Below are 16,292 nucleotides of genomic sequence, written 5' to 3'. Positions count from 1 at the left end.
CTTCCCAGCACTCTGCTGGGACTAACTCACACATGCCATATGTGTTTGAAAAATCTAGCAATGTGACTATAACCAGGAAAGCAGATTATTTGTAGTGGCTACTCGCTAGGACTCTCATCCTAATGCAATTGACACTGGGAGTCTTTCCACTGGGCTTTGGGTCAGGCCCAAGAAGCACAGGACCTCTAAACTTCACATTTAAAACTTGCTGTAGGTTAATATGTAAATTAGGACCCCCAGATTTGTCTTAATTTGCATAGCTCTGAAATTTAAAATATAGAGTTCACTCTTCACAGTAGCACGTGGGTGTGTGTTATGAGATGTGGTGGTTAAGAACAGAAGAATGGCCATACTGGGTCAGACCAATGATCCATCAACCCCAGTATCCTGTCTTCCGACAGAGACCAGTGCCAGATGCTTTAGAGGGAATAAACAGAACAGGGCAAACATTGAGTGATCCATTCCCTGTCATCCAATCCCAGCTTCTGGCAGTCAGAGGTCTAGGGACACGCACAGCATGGGATAGTCTCTCTGACCATCTTGCCTAATAGTCATTGACAGACCTATCCTCCATAAACTTATCTAATTCCTTTTTGAACCTCACTATTGTTTTGGTCTTCACACCATCCCCTGGCAACAAGTTCCACAGGTTGACTATACTGTGAAGAAATACTTCCTTATGTTAGTTTTAAACCTTCTGCCTGTTAATTTCATTGGATGACTCCTGGTTCTTGTGTTATGTCAAGAAATAAATAATGCATCCCCTATTCACTTTCTCTATTCATGATGGATTGCTGAGTGATCCAAAGGTGCTTAGCACTTTCAAAAATGCTCTGAGTATTCAGAACTTTTAGTGGATTCCAAGGTGTTAAAAGGACCTTTTAAGTGATATTTTTTACACAACGTGAGTTTTATAATGTAATATCTTTTGGAAATGTCTGGATCTGCGCTTACCAATTTTTTCTCTCTTTTTTTCCCTTCAGCCGCCCAGACACTTCCTTCTCCTGGTTTGTAAATCCTTTCAAGTGTTTGTATCACCTCATCTGGAGAAATTACAAGAAGTACATCATCATTGCGCTGATTCTGATTATTCTGATGATCTTCTTGGTGCTTTTCATTTACACTTTGCCTGGTGCAATCAGTCGTAAGATCGTTGTAGGAACTTAGACAATTACATCTCTCCTTGTAACTAATCATACACAAGTACTGCAGTTAAAAATAAAAACGTGACTTCACAATTAATGAACCTGAAACACATTCTGCCAGTTATAAAGATAAAGACATACCCATTCATTTCAGGAAAATGAAACTGACTCAAAATATTTTAACACTCTACTCCTTTGGCTGCTTATTCAGAAGCAACCACAATGTGCATTATCATTAAAGAACTGCCAGAACTTTATTAACTATTTTAAAGTTTGATTCTGTGTCCATTATTAAATGTGAAAATACATTCTTTGATATTGCACAAAAACTGTGTTATAAAGAGTAAATATTAATTAATATTATATCTATATTATCAAATATTGAGAGAGAAATGTTCAATAAACATGAAAACTAGGAAGGATGCCCTGTGTGTTCTTTGCATAATGTGGCACCTGATGAGTTTAATGTTTTTTCATGATTTTATATTGATTTTTAAAGATAGTTTGTTCATGAAAATCAAAGGTGAAATTCTCTCCTTTGTTGTCATATACACATTTTAAAATTTCTAAAATAAATGTATTATGCTCCCAAATCTCAAGATATTGCCCTCATGTAAATAACCAATGAGGGAGAGAGGAATGAGGAGGTATAGGAGAAGGGGGGGAAATCTATTTTCAGATGTGGTTTGAAAACCTATTGAGAGTTAGTGAAGGAGAGAGATGCAGGAAAGATTGTCCACTAGAGAGAAAGGGCTCTTGCATAAGTAGTGGGAACATTGTACTGAGAAGAGAATTCCCTCTACCTGCTAGATGAACAGAGAGAATGAGAAAGGAAACAAAGAGAAGGTGGAGGCTGGAACAAGTCATGGGGGATTTAAAAAACAAGGGGTAAAATCCTGTCCCCACTGAAGTCAATGACACAACTCCCATCCCAGTCCAGAACACAGAACATTTTATACATTGTTATAACAGGAGGTCAGACTAGTATTGTATAATGTTCCCTTCTTGCCTTATAATCCATGAATATGAATAATTAACAGCCAAAAAAATCCCCATGGGCTGATAGTTGGTTAGACAGACATGGAGTAGATCTGACCTTCCAGAAATTCATTCCACCATTCTAAAGCCATACGAGTAACAATTAAAATGTAAGCTCTCTGGTTAAGTGACTAGCTATTCTTGTGTGTTCAGGAAAGCATGAACACTTTAACATAGTAATACAAATGAATCATTTGGATGCAGTGTTGCCACACAGTTGAGATTGAATGGGCAAAGAGCCTGAAATGTGCTCTCGTCTCTTCAAGGTAGGTTGATCTTTCTATGTGAGGATATGAAGCACATTAGCAAGACAGTGTGGGGAAGGTTGCATTGTCACTGCTGGTGCTTTGCCTGTTCTGGGGCGCTACAGAGGACATTGGTTTTCCAGGGCTGTCCATCTGGCAAGCACTGAGGTCATTTTAAAAAATGAAAATAAATCAAACTGCCAAATAGCAAACAGTTTGCGTTTAAACAGGATTAAACTCCATGAACATAGTGACAAGAAGATTTAGTATTTCTTGTGGCTTTCACATTCTAAGTGTGTTATAAACATTAACAAGCTAACTTTAAGTGTGTGAGCAGTCCTGTTAAAATTAAACATATGCTTAAGTGCTCTGCTGGACTGGGGCTTTCACATGATGTATTTTACCTTTATGTGTTTAATATGACAAATAAATAGATGGTGTTTGTTCTAGTTACTCATTAACAGGATAAGGAAGTGATGCTGCCAGGTGCTGCACACTCTCAGTATCCACTGATCACAATGGGAGTTGAGGACACTCTGCATCGTCTTTAAGAGGCCCTAACCCCGTATGGTACATGCTTGCCTGGCATTTTTAAGTATTCCTCTAACACTGCTAGTTTTTATTTCACTGTGTACTTAACTCTGTATTACACTGAAGTACAAATCCTGTTTCTCCTAATAAGCCTTTCTGTGTCTATGAACCTTTGAATTATGATGATTTAACTGAGCTAATTTTGTTATGCATAAATAAAATTATTTTAATAAAAAAGCTCAGCTGAACAGTTTCTACTGTCTTATAATAGTCTGGAAGGCAACATGCTGATTCTTTAAGCAGAACCTTCTGTTTAAGTATAGGACAATAGGTCTGATCCTTCAAGGTGCCACCTCCCTACTGATTTTAGGATTAGAGTATGATTTTGATTATGTGCCAACATGAGAGAGTAAGAATTCTTCTGGCACCCATGCAGTGGCTACCATGCCCTGGATCTAGGTATAGCGCAATAAGCAGGTGCTATGTGTCTGCTTTTTCCTTCCCGGTGGAGATGGTCGGGGTAAGAGGTGGACAGACTCTTGACTGGCTGAAGCCTGTTCTTGCACCATTGAAATCAACAGGAGGTTTGCCATTGACTTCAGTGGGCACAGAACCAAGCCCTTGTTGGTCAGAGCAGCTGAGCTGGCACAGAGGTGTTGTAACTAGCTGCTGGTATAGGCCAGCAGCAAGTTTCCAGCCCGCTCACAGAGCAAGGAAGAAGCAGGAACAGAATTGTGACTCAGAGAGGTGTCTGAGTCACAGTGTGTCAGGCACTGGTGCCCAGTAGTCAGGCCTAGGGGTTGGAGAGGAGGTTGGCACCAGATGTAGGGTCGGGACCAGGCCCAGGGACAGGTCAGGGTTAGAGCTGAGATCAGAGTCCATCAACAAGCCAAATCAGTACTCCAGCTGGAGTCCAGATATAAGGCAAAAGTCGAAGCTGAGTGATCAGTGTCCGAGGGTCCCAGGAGGGGGGCCAGAAGACAGAGGCAGGGCTGGAACAAGGTCAGAGTAGGGCAAAGACAAGGCTGGAGCAGGCTGGAACAGGGTTTGTGCAAGAACAGGAACTAGAACTGGATCAAGAGCAGGAGCTGGAGGGTGGTCAGATAGGAATGGAAAGAAACTGAGGCAGGCTGGAGGCACAGGGGCAGATAACCACTTGAAAACACTCCCCTTCAGAGCCCAGAGTTTGCAGTCTCTATATTCCTCTGCTCTCAGCCAATAGGTGTGAAACCCACTGACAGAATGTGTATCTCATCCCTTCTTTAGTGACCGATCCACATAGAAGATAACTTACTATTGCTACCAGTTACTCCATTAGTTCAGGTGGTAGAGGTTTGTGCTGTGGCTCTAAAGGTCCAAAACCTGGCTGAGACTCAGAAGATCTGGGGCCAGAGGTAGACAGCCGGCAGGATGTGATGGAGCTGAACGTAGCAGAAAAATCCTACCCCAGCACATGGGGGTGCTCCAAGGGTGAGCGAGCCCTGCCACAAGCTTTCATGTGATTTGAACAAAGTGGCTCCCCACTCGCAAGTTAAATCTAATTCTGCTAGAGCTCAGGCGTCCTTATAGTTGAGATTTGTAGTGCAGCCATTTGGAGCTCAGTACATACTTTTGCTAGTCCTTATTTTCCATTGTCAGCTTCTAGATCTGATGCCCAGTTTGGCAGGGAAGTCCTACTAATGCTTATTAAGTAGGATTTCTAGTTCCCACTTCTTTGGGAGGTTAACTCACCAAGCATGGAATCAAGATGTGGACAGATACTTGAAGATGAAAGAATGGTTACTTACCTTACAGTAACTGTGGTTCTTTGAGATGTTTTGGCCCTGTGGATCCCACAACCCACCCATCTTCCCCAGGATTGAGGGTGGTGAAGGAACTCACTGGTCTTGGGGCCATCCTACACCTTATGCCCTTGCTAGGAGTGGCACTATGGCATGCAGGAGGCTTGCTTGGCTCCAATGAACATTAGTGGTTTAAAGATTCTGGTGTCTCGTGCATGGGGTGCATTCACAACAAGAGTGGGATCCATGTGGACAGAACATCTCAAAGAACCACAGTTACTGTAAAGGTAAGTAACTGTTCTTTATCTGTCTAGGTGGCACTTAACATGGTGACTGAAGCTCTAAAAACACACTTCTGTGTTCCTTTGGAACTGATCATTCGAACATCTATGCAGCAAATGCAGCAACTTAAGAGAATTATATACTATTCTCTTAGCCCTGGTCTACACTGGGGTGGGGGTCGGGGATTGATCTAAGTTACGCAACTTCGGATACGTGACTAACGTAGCTGAAGTCGACGTACTTAGATCGACTTACCATGGTGTCTTCACCGCGGTGAGTCGACTGCTGCTGCTCCCCCATCGACTCTGCCTGCGCCTCTTGCGGCGCTGGAGTATAGGAGTCAACGGGAGAGCGCTCAGGAATCAATTTATTACGTCTAGACTAGATGCAATAAATCGATCCCCGCTGGATCGATTGCTGCCCGCCGATCCGGCGGGTAATGAAGACGTACACTTAGAATGGGCCATTTGTCCCTTCTCCCTCAGTTAGGTCATATAGAAGATGTTAAGGGGAAGGAACTATATCCCACATAATATTATGCTGTTTTAATCAACCAATGTTTTTCCTCTGTCAACCAATTATAAATGTAATGTTGAGCATTTTTATCAACCATCCTCTCTACAAATTCTATTATTTACTACAGAAGGACAATAACTACCCACATGGAAAATAACCAAGCCAATCAGAATTGTCTGGAAGAATACACATTTCACATACCCAGTGCACAGATGCCAATTTCACTTCCTTTTCTCCTCAAAGAAAATTGTAAAGGCTTAAAAGTACTTACAGTAGTTCTTCAACAGCACTGCAGCATGGAAGGATCAATAATAGAAAAATGGCACTTGTATGTTGTGCTAGCAAAGTAGAGTTGCAAAAGGTCCAAGGAAATGAAATGAAAAGTCTTTTTTTAAGGAGAAAAAACCCAAAATAGAATCAGAAGCAGCAAAGAAGAAAAGTTTCTCTACAAAAGAACCTCAACTCTGGGTAGATTCACAAAAAACGAATACTAAACCCTTGAAGAACAGGAGTTTGTGATTGTATGCCACCTCCTGGAGTGTCAGAAACATCAGCACACCTGCCATGACAGAGCAAAGTAATGAAACCACATGCTCCAGCAAAGCAGAGTGAAAGTGACAGAAATTCAGCATTGGGTCTTTGACTTCACAACCTCTAATGAAAAGGAATCATATTAGAAAAAATTCAACAGACAGTGAAATGTGAGACCTCTTGGGAAACAGCAATTAGTTTATAACTCCGTCACGTCTATTGGCTCAGCTGCGCAACCTTTCTGTAGAGCTAATGCGAAAGGAATCCAAGAGCACGTAACATTTAAGCAGAGGAGGGAAGGCCACATGGCATTCTGATGTGTTACTCTTGATTTACTGCAGTATAATCAAGGCAATATCCAACCCTTACAGTAGTTGCCAATAATGTCAACATTTTATTTTAAAAAATTACACTGTACTGGTATCCACACTGTTTCCTGTTCTAAGTGCAGAGAAATACTTTGGTATTGCATACACCACAGCTAAGTAGTAACTGTTGGCACGTGTAAAATGATGGTTGTACAGTAATGAGAAAAGGAGTACTTGTGGCACCTTAGAGACTAACCAATTTATTTGAGCATAAGCTTTCGTGAGCTACAGCTCACTTCATTGGATGCATACCGTGGAAACTGCAGAAGACATTATATACACAGAGACCATGTGTATATAATGATACATATAATACGGTTGTTTCATGGTCTCTGTGTACATAATGTCTTCTGCAGTTTCCACAGTATGCATCCGATGAAGTGAGCTGTAGCTCATGAAAGCTTATGCTCAAATAAATTGGTTGTCTCTAAGGTGCCACAAGTACTCCTTTTCTTTTTGCGAATTCAGACTAACACGGCTGTTACTCTGAAACCTGTACAGTAATGGTGATTCTTTTTTAACTGGTACTAGATTCACTTCCCCATCTTGAACCTTTGATAACCCTCGTCCTTTTCATTGTAGCGATATCTGAAGAATACATTTTTTTTTCTAATTTATGCTATGAAAATGCAACTACCACACCCAAGAATGTCATTGAAATCAGTAATCAAAAGATATGACCCACCCCCACTGGCACTTGTCATAGGTGAAAGCCTATGGAATCACAGATGTCCCATTGTTTCTGACCCATTGTTTCTATCCCTGGTGGTTTGCAAGATATCCTACCTAGAAATGATCACTGGTCTTACAAGCAAACCATAGAGGCCACGTAGAAGACAGGTGGTGATGTTTGCAGCATCCAATATTGCTGGTCCCGAACGGTCAAAAATCATGTCAGGCTCCCCCAAAATCATGAGCTTAGCTTGAAAATCATAAGATTAAAAATAATAATAATAAAGTTTGGATTCTTTTCTTTGCCTTCTGGTGTTTGAACCTTTATGTTACATTTTGATGACATTTTCCAGCTTTTCCCGGCAACCATGAGAGCTAGAAGTGTACTTTTTTTTTTTTAATGAAAGCTGAGATTCTCACAAATCCAGCAACTGGGGCTTTATGAAACCCATCAAACAGCACAAGACTCTTAATAAAACCATGAGAGTTGACAACATTGAGCATCCCAAGCAAGTCTGCCTTTGGGTTACATAGCAGGTCAGTGGAAGAATGGGAATTAGAATTTAGAGGGTCCTGACTCTCAGCTTTAGGCTTAGCCCACTAGGCCACACTGCCACCAGGCTAGCCAAAACAAATTACTGGGCTTACCAGTCTTTTACATATTTTAAAATTTTTGTTACTGGTTTGCATTGCAGGTCATTCATTTTGATAATCTCTCAGCATGAGTGTACCCTCTTGGTCACTGTATAGCAGTTGCCCAGATGGGCTACACTGACAGTCTGTACATCTTGGCAGTGGCTGAATGCACCTTGCTATTTTATGAGTGTTTTGATTTCTGTAATGTTTGGATGCTTGACTCTGGCACAGAGACCCTAACTATGGGCAAGTCACTTGATCTGTCTGTCCCTCTGTTCCCATCTGTAAAAAATGGAGGCATATTGGAAGTATAAATTAATTAATGCTTGCGAGGAACTCAGCTACTGTGGTGATGGAGGCCTTATCCTTAGTTGGGGATTGGTCCTGCTTTGAGCAGGAGGTTGGACTAGATGACCTCCTGAGGTCCCTTCCAACCCTGATATTCTATGATTCTATGATTATCAGTACACAGATAGATAGAACTGAGTGTTTCCATCTCAAAGGCTACCTCTCCTTTCACCTAGCAAGTAGCTTTCAAAAATTGTTTCCTGCATTCCTCTCCGGTGGACATTCCAGTCTCCATTACTCCACCCTGTCCACCTGTGTGAGCTCTATGCAGAAGGTTAACTAGCTGCTTGCAGGGAATAAGGCAGGGCCTCTGCAGTCTCTCAAAATCAATGGCCTGTTGCTTTATTTGTCTAACTGATACATCAGTCAGGCTGAGTGCTTCAGGTTTCTATGGTCAGATGCATCCTGCTCTATTTCAGAGTCTCAAGGCATCACTTATGTTCTTTCCACTGCAGCATAGCTTTTTGGGGGGCGGGGGGAGGACAGGAGGGGACATGGCCCTTCCTCAGCCAGATGGATCATTGTAACTCTAATGAGAAAAGGTCTCAGTAGATTATGGAGGGAGGCTCCATCTTGTTTGTGATTTGACTGCTGGCTATTTATTCATGGATGCAAATAGCTTGGTGAGTGAAGCCACTGAGAGGTAGTGGGACCCACTGCATGGAGCACTACACTGGGAGTCAAGAAATAAACATGGGTTCTAGTCCCAGCTCTGCCACTGACTTGCTGCCTGATCTTGGGCAAGTCACTTCAGTTCTGATTCTCCTCTATTTTTTGTCTTGTCTGTTTAGAGTGTAAGATCACCAAGGCAGGGATTGTCTCTCACCATGTGTTGTTATTTGGGGGCCCAGTTTCAGTTCCAGCATGCAGCTTGGTGTACAGGATGTTACTGTGTGTCAAGCTGCCTGGCTACAGATTTACATGTTGGCTTGGGCACAGTCATCTGTTGTTTAGCCAAGCCCTAAGTTACCTTCCTTCACCACAGCTCTACTTTGTCATACAGCCTCCTTGTGGCCCTTTAGTTTCTGCAGCATGTGAGGTTTCAACTAAAGTAATACAAGTTTTAAGCCCTCTGGTTACAAGGAAAACCTTCCAGAAATGATGCTATATTCCTGCGTGCCTGACCAACCAATGCCACAGACAGCAATGGCGGCTCGAGGACCAGTGGGAATTTATCTGAAGAGGGCATTTACACAGAAGCCTAATAATGACAGTTTAAGTAGCAGTGTTGTTAACTGTTTCACGGCTAACCATTTCAGCAGAAACATCAAGCAAAGGTGCTTTGTTAGGGAAGGAAAGGCTCAACGGATCCATAGTCTTGTGGCCTGCCACCCCTCCCCCCGCCTCTCAGCTTCAATTGCTCTCTGTAAAAGTGAAGTCCTGAGACGAATAGGTATGGAGCAGGAGAGAAGAGTACTTCTGGTTATGGAGAAGAATCTAGAGTCTAGATGCTCTTCTGCCAAAGATTTGCTTTGCTGTTTCTGCTGGGTGTAAGGGCCTTGCTTTCATAAAATCATAGAATCATAGAATATCAGGGTTGGGAGGGACCTCAGGAGGCCATCTATTCCAACCCCCTGCTCGAAGCAGGACCAATCCCCAAATAAATCATCCCAGACAGGGCTTTGTCAAGCATGACCTTAAAAACTTCTAAGGAAGGAGATTACACCACCTCCCTAGGTAACGCATTCCAGTGTTTCACCACCCTCCTAGTGAAAAAGTTTTTCCTAATATCCAACCTAAATCTCCCCCACTGCAACTTGAGACCATTACTCCTTGTTCTGTCATCAGCTACCACTGAGAACAGTCTAGATCCATCCTCTTTGGAACCCCCTTTCAGGTAGTTGAAAGCAGCTATGAAATCCTCCCTCATTCTTCTCTTCCACAGACTAAACAATCCCAGTTCCCTCAGCCTCTCCTCATAACTCATGTGTTCCAGTCCCCTAATCATTTTTGTTGCCCTCCGCTGGACTCTCTCCAATTTTTCCACATCCTTCTTGTAGTGTGGGGCCCAAAACTGGACACAGTACTCCAGATGAGGCCTCACCAATGTCGAATAGAGGGGAACAATCACATCCCTCAATCTGCTGGCAATGCCCCTACGTATACATCCCAAAATGCCATTGGCCTTCTTGGCAACAAGGGCACACTGTTGACTCATATCCAGCTTCTCGTCCACTGTAACCCCTAGGTCCTTTTCTGCAGAACTGCTGCCGAGCCTTTCGGTCCCAAGTCTTTAGTGGTGCATTGGATTCTTCTGTCCTAAGTGCAGGACTCTGCACTTGTCCTTGTTGAACCTCATCAGATTTTTTTTGGCCAAATCCTCTAATTTGTCTAGGGCCCTCTGTATCCTATCCCTACCCTCCAGCATATCAACCTCTCCTCCAAGTTTAGTGTCATCTGCAAACTTGCTCAGGGTGCAATCCACACCATCCTCCAGATCATTTATGAAGATATTGAACAAAACCGGCCCCCGGACCGACCCTTGGGGCACTCCACTTGATACCGGCTCCCAACTAGACATGGAGCCATTGATCACTACCCGTTGAGCCAGACAATCTAGCCAACTTTCTAGCCACCTTATAGTCCATTCATCCATCCCATACTTCTTTAACTTGCTGGGAAGAATACTGTGGGAGACCATGTCAAAAGCTTTGCTAAAGTCAAGGAACAATATGTCCATTGCTTTCCCCTCATCCACAGAGCCAGTTATCTCATCATAAAAGGCAATTAGATTAGTCAGTCATGACTTGCCCTTGATGAATCCATGCTGACTGTTCTTGATCCCTTTCCTCTCCTCTAAGTGCTTCAGAATTGATTCCTTGAGGACCTGCTCCATGATTTTTCCAGGGACTGAGGTGAGGCTGACTGGCCTGTAGTTCCCAGGATCCTCCTTCTTCCCTTTTTTAAAGATGGGCACTACATTAGCCTTTTTCCAGTCATCCGGGACCTCCCCCAGTCACCATGAGTTTTCAAAGATAATGGCCAATGGCTCTGCAATCACATCCGCCAACTCCTTTGGCACTCTCGGATGCAGCATATCCGGCCCCATGGACTTGTACTCGTCCAGCTTTTCTAAATAGTCCCGAACCACTTCTTTCTCCACAGAGGGCTGGTCACCTCCTCCCCATGCTGTGCTGCCCAGTGCAGCAGTCTGCAAGCTGACCTAGTTCGTGAAGACAGAGGCAAAAAACGCATTGAGTACATTAGCTTTTTCCACATCCTCTGTCACTAGGTTGCCTCCCTCATTCAGTAAGGGGCCTACACTTTCCTTGACTTTCTTCTGTTTGCTAACATACTTGAAGAAACTCTTCTTGTTATTCTTAACATCTCTTGCTAGCTGCACCTCCAGGTGTGATTTGGCCTTCCTGATTTCACTCCTGCATGCCCGAGCAATATTTTTCTACTCTTCCCTGGTCATTTGTCCAACCTTCCACTTCTTGTACGCTTCTTTTTTGTATTTAAGATCAGCAAGGATTTCCCTGTTAAGCCAAGCTGGTCACCTGCCATATTTACAATTCTTTCTACACATCGGGATGGTTTGTCCCTGTAACCTCAATAAGGATTCTTTAAAATACAGCCAGCTCTCCTGGACTCCTGTCCCCCTCATGTTATTCTCCCAGGGGATCCTGCCCATCAGTTCCCTGAGGGAATCAAAGTCTGCTTTTCTGAAGTCCAGGGTCCATATTATGCTGCTCTTTCTTCCTTCTGTCAGGATCCTGAACTCGACCACCTCATGGTCACTGCCTCCCAGGTTCCCATCCACTTTTGCTTCCCCTACTAATTCTTCCCGGTTTGTGAGCAGCAGGTGAAGAAGAGCTCTGCCCCTAGTTGGTTCCTCCAACACTTGCACCAGGAAATTGTCCCCTTCACTTTCCAAAAACTTCCTGGATTGTCTGTGCACTGCTATATTGCTCTTCCAGCAGATATCAGTGTGGTTGAAGTCTCCCATGAGAACCAGGGCCTGCGATCTAGTAACTTCTGTTAGTTGCCAGAAGAAAGCCTCGTCCACCTCATCCCCCTGGTCCGGTGGTCTATAGCAGACTCCCACCATGACATCACCCTTGTTGCTCACACTTCTAAACTTAATCCAGAGACTCTCAGGTTTTTCTGCAGTTTCATACCGGAGCTCTGAGCAGTCACACTGCTCTCTTACATACAATGCAACTTCCCCACCTTTTCTGTCCTGCCTGTCTTTCCTGAATGGTTTATATCCATCCATGACCGTACTCCAGTCATGGGAGTTATCCCACCAAGTCCCTGTTATTCCAAGCACATCATAATTCCTTGACTGTGCTAGGACTTCCAGTTCTCCCTGCTTGTTTCCCAGGCTTCTTGCATTTGTGTATAGACACTTGAGGTAACTTGCTGTTTGTGCTGCTTTCTTAGTATGAGGCAGGAGCCCTCCCCTTTCACGTTCTCCTGCTCATGCTTCCTCCCAGTATCCCACGTCCCCACTTACCACAGGGCTTTGGTCTCCTTCCCCCGGTGAACCTAGTTTAAAGCCCTCCTCACTAGGTTAGCCAGCCTGCTTCTGAAGATGCTCTTCCCGCTCTTTGTTAGGTGGAGTCCGTCTCTGTCTAGCACTCCTCCTTCTTGGAACACCATCCCATGATCAAAGAATCCAAAGCCTTCTCTCCGACACCATATGCGTAGCCATTCATTGACTTCCACGATCTGACAGTCTCTACACAGGCCTTTTCCTTCTATGGGGAGTATGGACAAAAACACCACTTGCACCTCAAACTCTTTTATCCTTCTTCCCAGAGCCACGTAGTCCGCAGTGATCCACTCAAGGTCTTTCTGTTATTTATTCGGTTCCTGCATTGTCCAGACAGCTGTTGCAGGAATACATTTGTGTACTAATTGCACCAGTCAATTAGCTCCACCATTATGGTAGTTAGTGTTGCTGTGAGACATCTATGTACTCATTTTGTATCACAGATCTTTGAAATGTGCCAGGAAGCTGCAATGCTTTCATTGTAACAGCATCACAAAACACCAGAAATTTTGAAAGACAGAAGGGTTTACAGGAACTTAACTGTAATCATAATTAATTGAAAATACAATAGAGTATAACCCTGTCTAGCTGCAATGCTTCAGGCACTTCAAAAACTTCGGGAAAGGGGTTTTTCAAATAATTAGAGGAGTATTCAATGCACACACAGGGACATAACTGTGTTTCAGTTAAGTGGAGTATGGATTCACAGGACTGTACTCTATTCTCTGTATTTCATTCATGTGTTGGAATGCATTGTGAATTAGGAGATCTGACTTTATTTCCTGGCTCTGCCACAGACTTCTTGTGTGTCGTTTGACAGATCACTTGGGGACAGATTTTCAAATACTCAGCATCCATGACTGGGGTCAGATTTTCAAAAGAGCTGCGGTCCCATTTAGGCAGCTAAATGCAGTAGAGATTTTCAAGGTCCTTGGCAATCAATGCACTGATGCACTGTATGAAAAAATCCAGCCACTAATTTTGGTACCTAACCAGGAGCTGAGCTCCTTTAAAAATCTAGCCCCTCCTAGGAGTGTTGTGAGGATAAATTCATTAGTGTTTGTGAAGTTACTGTGGTGATAGTGGCCATATAAATAAACAGTTAGATAGACTTGGTATTAACACTGTATTCTGAATCCATGTTTTGACTTTACATCTAATCAGAAAATTCAAAAGTATTGGAAAAAGATGAGGGGTTGAATGTAGCAAGATTAACGGTGTGCTCCAAAACAGTGTGGATAAATATTTGTGCTGTACTTTTCATTCTTCTGAGATTTGAGAGATCTCAGTCCATGTCTATACTACAAAATTAAGTCCATCTAATTTACGTCAGCACACAGCTGCCACAATAATTACATCGCGTGTTGTCACGGTTCCTCCCCCACTCTGAACTCTAGGGTACAGATGTGGGGACCTGCATGAAATATCTCCTAAGCTTATCTTTACCAGCTTAGGTCAAAACTTCCCCAAGGTACAAAATATTACATCCGTTATCCTTGGACTGGCCGCTACCACCACCAAACTAATACTGGTTACTGGGGAAGAGCTGTTTGGACGCGTCCTTCCCCCCAAAATACTTCCCAAAACCTTGCACCCCACTTCCTGGACAAGGTTTGGTAAAAAGCCTCACCAATTTGCCTAGGTGACTACAGACCCAGACCCTTGGATCTTAAGAACAATGAACAATCCTCCCAACACTTGCACCCCCCCTTTCCTGGGAAATGTTGGATAAAAAGCCTCACCAATTTGCATAGGTGACCACAGACCCAAACCCTTGGATCTGAGAACAATGAAAAAGCATTCAGTGTTCTACAAGAAGACTTTTAATAAAAAATAGAAGTAAATAGAAATAAAGAAATCCCCCCTGTAAAATCAGGATGGTAGATATCTTACAGGGTAATTAGATTCAAAAACATAGAGAACCCCTCTAGGCAAAACCTTAAGTTACAAAAAAGATACACAGAGAGAAATAGTTATTCTATTCAGCACAATTCTTTTCTCAGCCATTTAAAGAAATCATAATCTAACACATACCTAGCTAGATTACTTACTAAAAGTTCTAAGACTCCATTCCTGTTCTGTCCCTGGCCAAGACGACTACAGACAGACACAGACCCTTTGTTTCTCTCCCTCCTCCCAGCTTTTGAAAGTATCTTGTCTCCTCATTGGTCATTTTGGTCAGGTGCCAGCGAGGTTACCTTTAGCTTCTTAACCCTTTACAGGTGAGAGGAGCTTTCCCCTGGCCAGGAGGGATGTCAAAGGGGTTTACCCTTCCCTTTATATTTATGACACGTGTGCATGTCTACGTTTTTCTCCTTGCGTCAGCTGTGCGCATCCTCACCCAAAACGCTTGTATCAATTGTACTGTCAGTATAGGGCATTGTGGGAAGGCTCCTGAAAGCCAGGAATAGTCGACATAAGCAACGCAGTATCTACACTGACACTGTGTTGACCTAACTACATCAAACTTGACTATACGCCACTCATGGAGGTGGAGTTATTAAGTCAGTGTAGCAGGGCAGTTACATTGGTGGGAGCAAAATTTAAGTATAGACACTTCCATACTTAGGTCAACATAAGCACCTTGCATTGACCTAACTCTATAGTATAGACCAGGCCTAATATACAGTGGTTCTTCATAGATCTAATGCCTCATGCTCTTGAAGGCCTGTGGGAAGTTGCCTGAGATCTCAAGTCTTCTCAGATTTGTGGCTTTATTAGTTTGTCTTTTTGACTGTTTGCTTTAACTTTTCAAAAGTAAAAACATCTTGGGAAAAGAAAGGGATTTTTTTACTGCAAAGCTACTTCTTTGCAATCTCAGAAAGGATTCAGGAGGACAATTTGTGGACAGTGTGCTTTATTTTCAAAAAATTGGGACAAAGTAGTTATGGCTTTAATGGTCAGGTTATCTTTCAGTTTAAATATATACATAAATCTTAATAGATTTGCTGTTTTTTAAAGAAGCTGGAAGAAATTGAGGGATAGGATTTTGCAAGGGAACATGAAAAATAATATAGAATCAACTGTTAAAAAAGAAAGTTAGAACCTTGGAAAAATTTGGCCAATTTCTTTTCTTTTCTTTTCTTTTCTTTTCTTTTCTTTTCTTTTCTTTTCTTTTCTTTGACTTTAATGCAGCTTTGTGCAGCCTGGCTTGGGAGAGGACCAGCAACTGACATGCTGAAAGGCTGTAAGAGATGCTGTTTCCACTGGGTCAGTCTCCTCTAGTGTACACAGGGGTAACCAGCTGAAGTTCATGGAATTACATTGGTGAGAGAGGTGAATGTGACTCAGTGTTTCCAATCTAATTAGGAACAGGAAGTGCTGTACATCTGAAGGGAAACCCCGGTCTCATACTGTGTCTGACCCAATTTTTGCAGACTATAAGGCAAGTCCTGTGAAGTGTTGAGTCCCTTCTGGGGTGTCTTTAAACCCCCCCCCCCCCCCCCCCGCACCCCTGCACTGCTTTCATTAGGAGCAGAGGGCACTCAAAACCTCCAAGCTAGAGCGGTATGGATGGTGAGACAGATGAGAGAACTATCCAAACTTTTGACTCCCTATCCAAACCTAAAGAAACCCTTGGACTCTTTTGATGTTCACCCATCACTGATAATGCAGTACATCCTAGTAGCTATAATGCTGATAGAACAGGTGCCAGCTCTTTCCAAGACTGTAGGTGTCACCTGAGCACTGAAAGATTCCTA

The 16,292-nt window shown here is 43.0% G+C and overlaps 1 protein-coding gene across 1 annotated transcript in view; it reads left to right on the top strand.

The window, feature by feature from the left end:
• The window catches only part of FER1L6 (fer-1 like family member 6), a 148,410-nt gene extending 147,022 nt beyond the window's left edge, over positions 1–1,388 (top strand). Inside the window, exon 41 of the mRNA XM_073329149.1 lies at positions 984–1,388. Coding sequence (XP_073185250.1) covers positions 984–1,167 — 184 coding nt within the window. The 3' untranslated portion in view covers positions 1,168–1,388. The remainder of the gene's footprint in view (positions 1–983) is intronic.
• The last annotated feature ends 14,904 nt before the right edge of the window (positions 1,389–16,292 follow it).

Source organism: Lepidochelys kempii, chromosome 2 (genome assembly GCF_965140265.1).
Source record: "Lepidochelys kempii isolate rLepKem1 chromosome 2, rLepKem1.hap2, whole genome shotgun sequence".
NCBI lineage: Eukaryota > Metazoa > Chordata > Testudines > Cheloniidae > Lepidochelys > Lepidochelys kempii.
The sequence above is the reverse complement of the archived record's forward strand: the minus strand, read 5'-3'. Positions and strand labels throughout refer to the sequence as shown.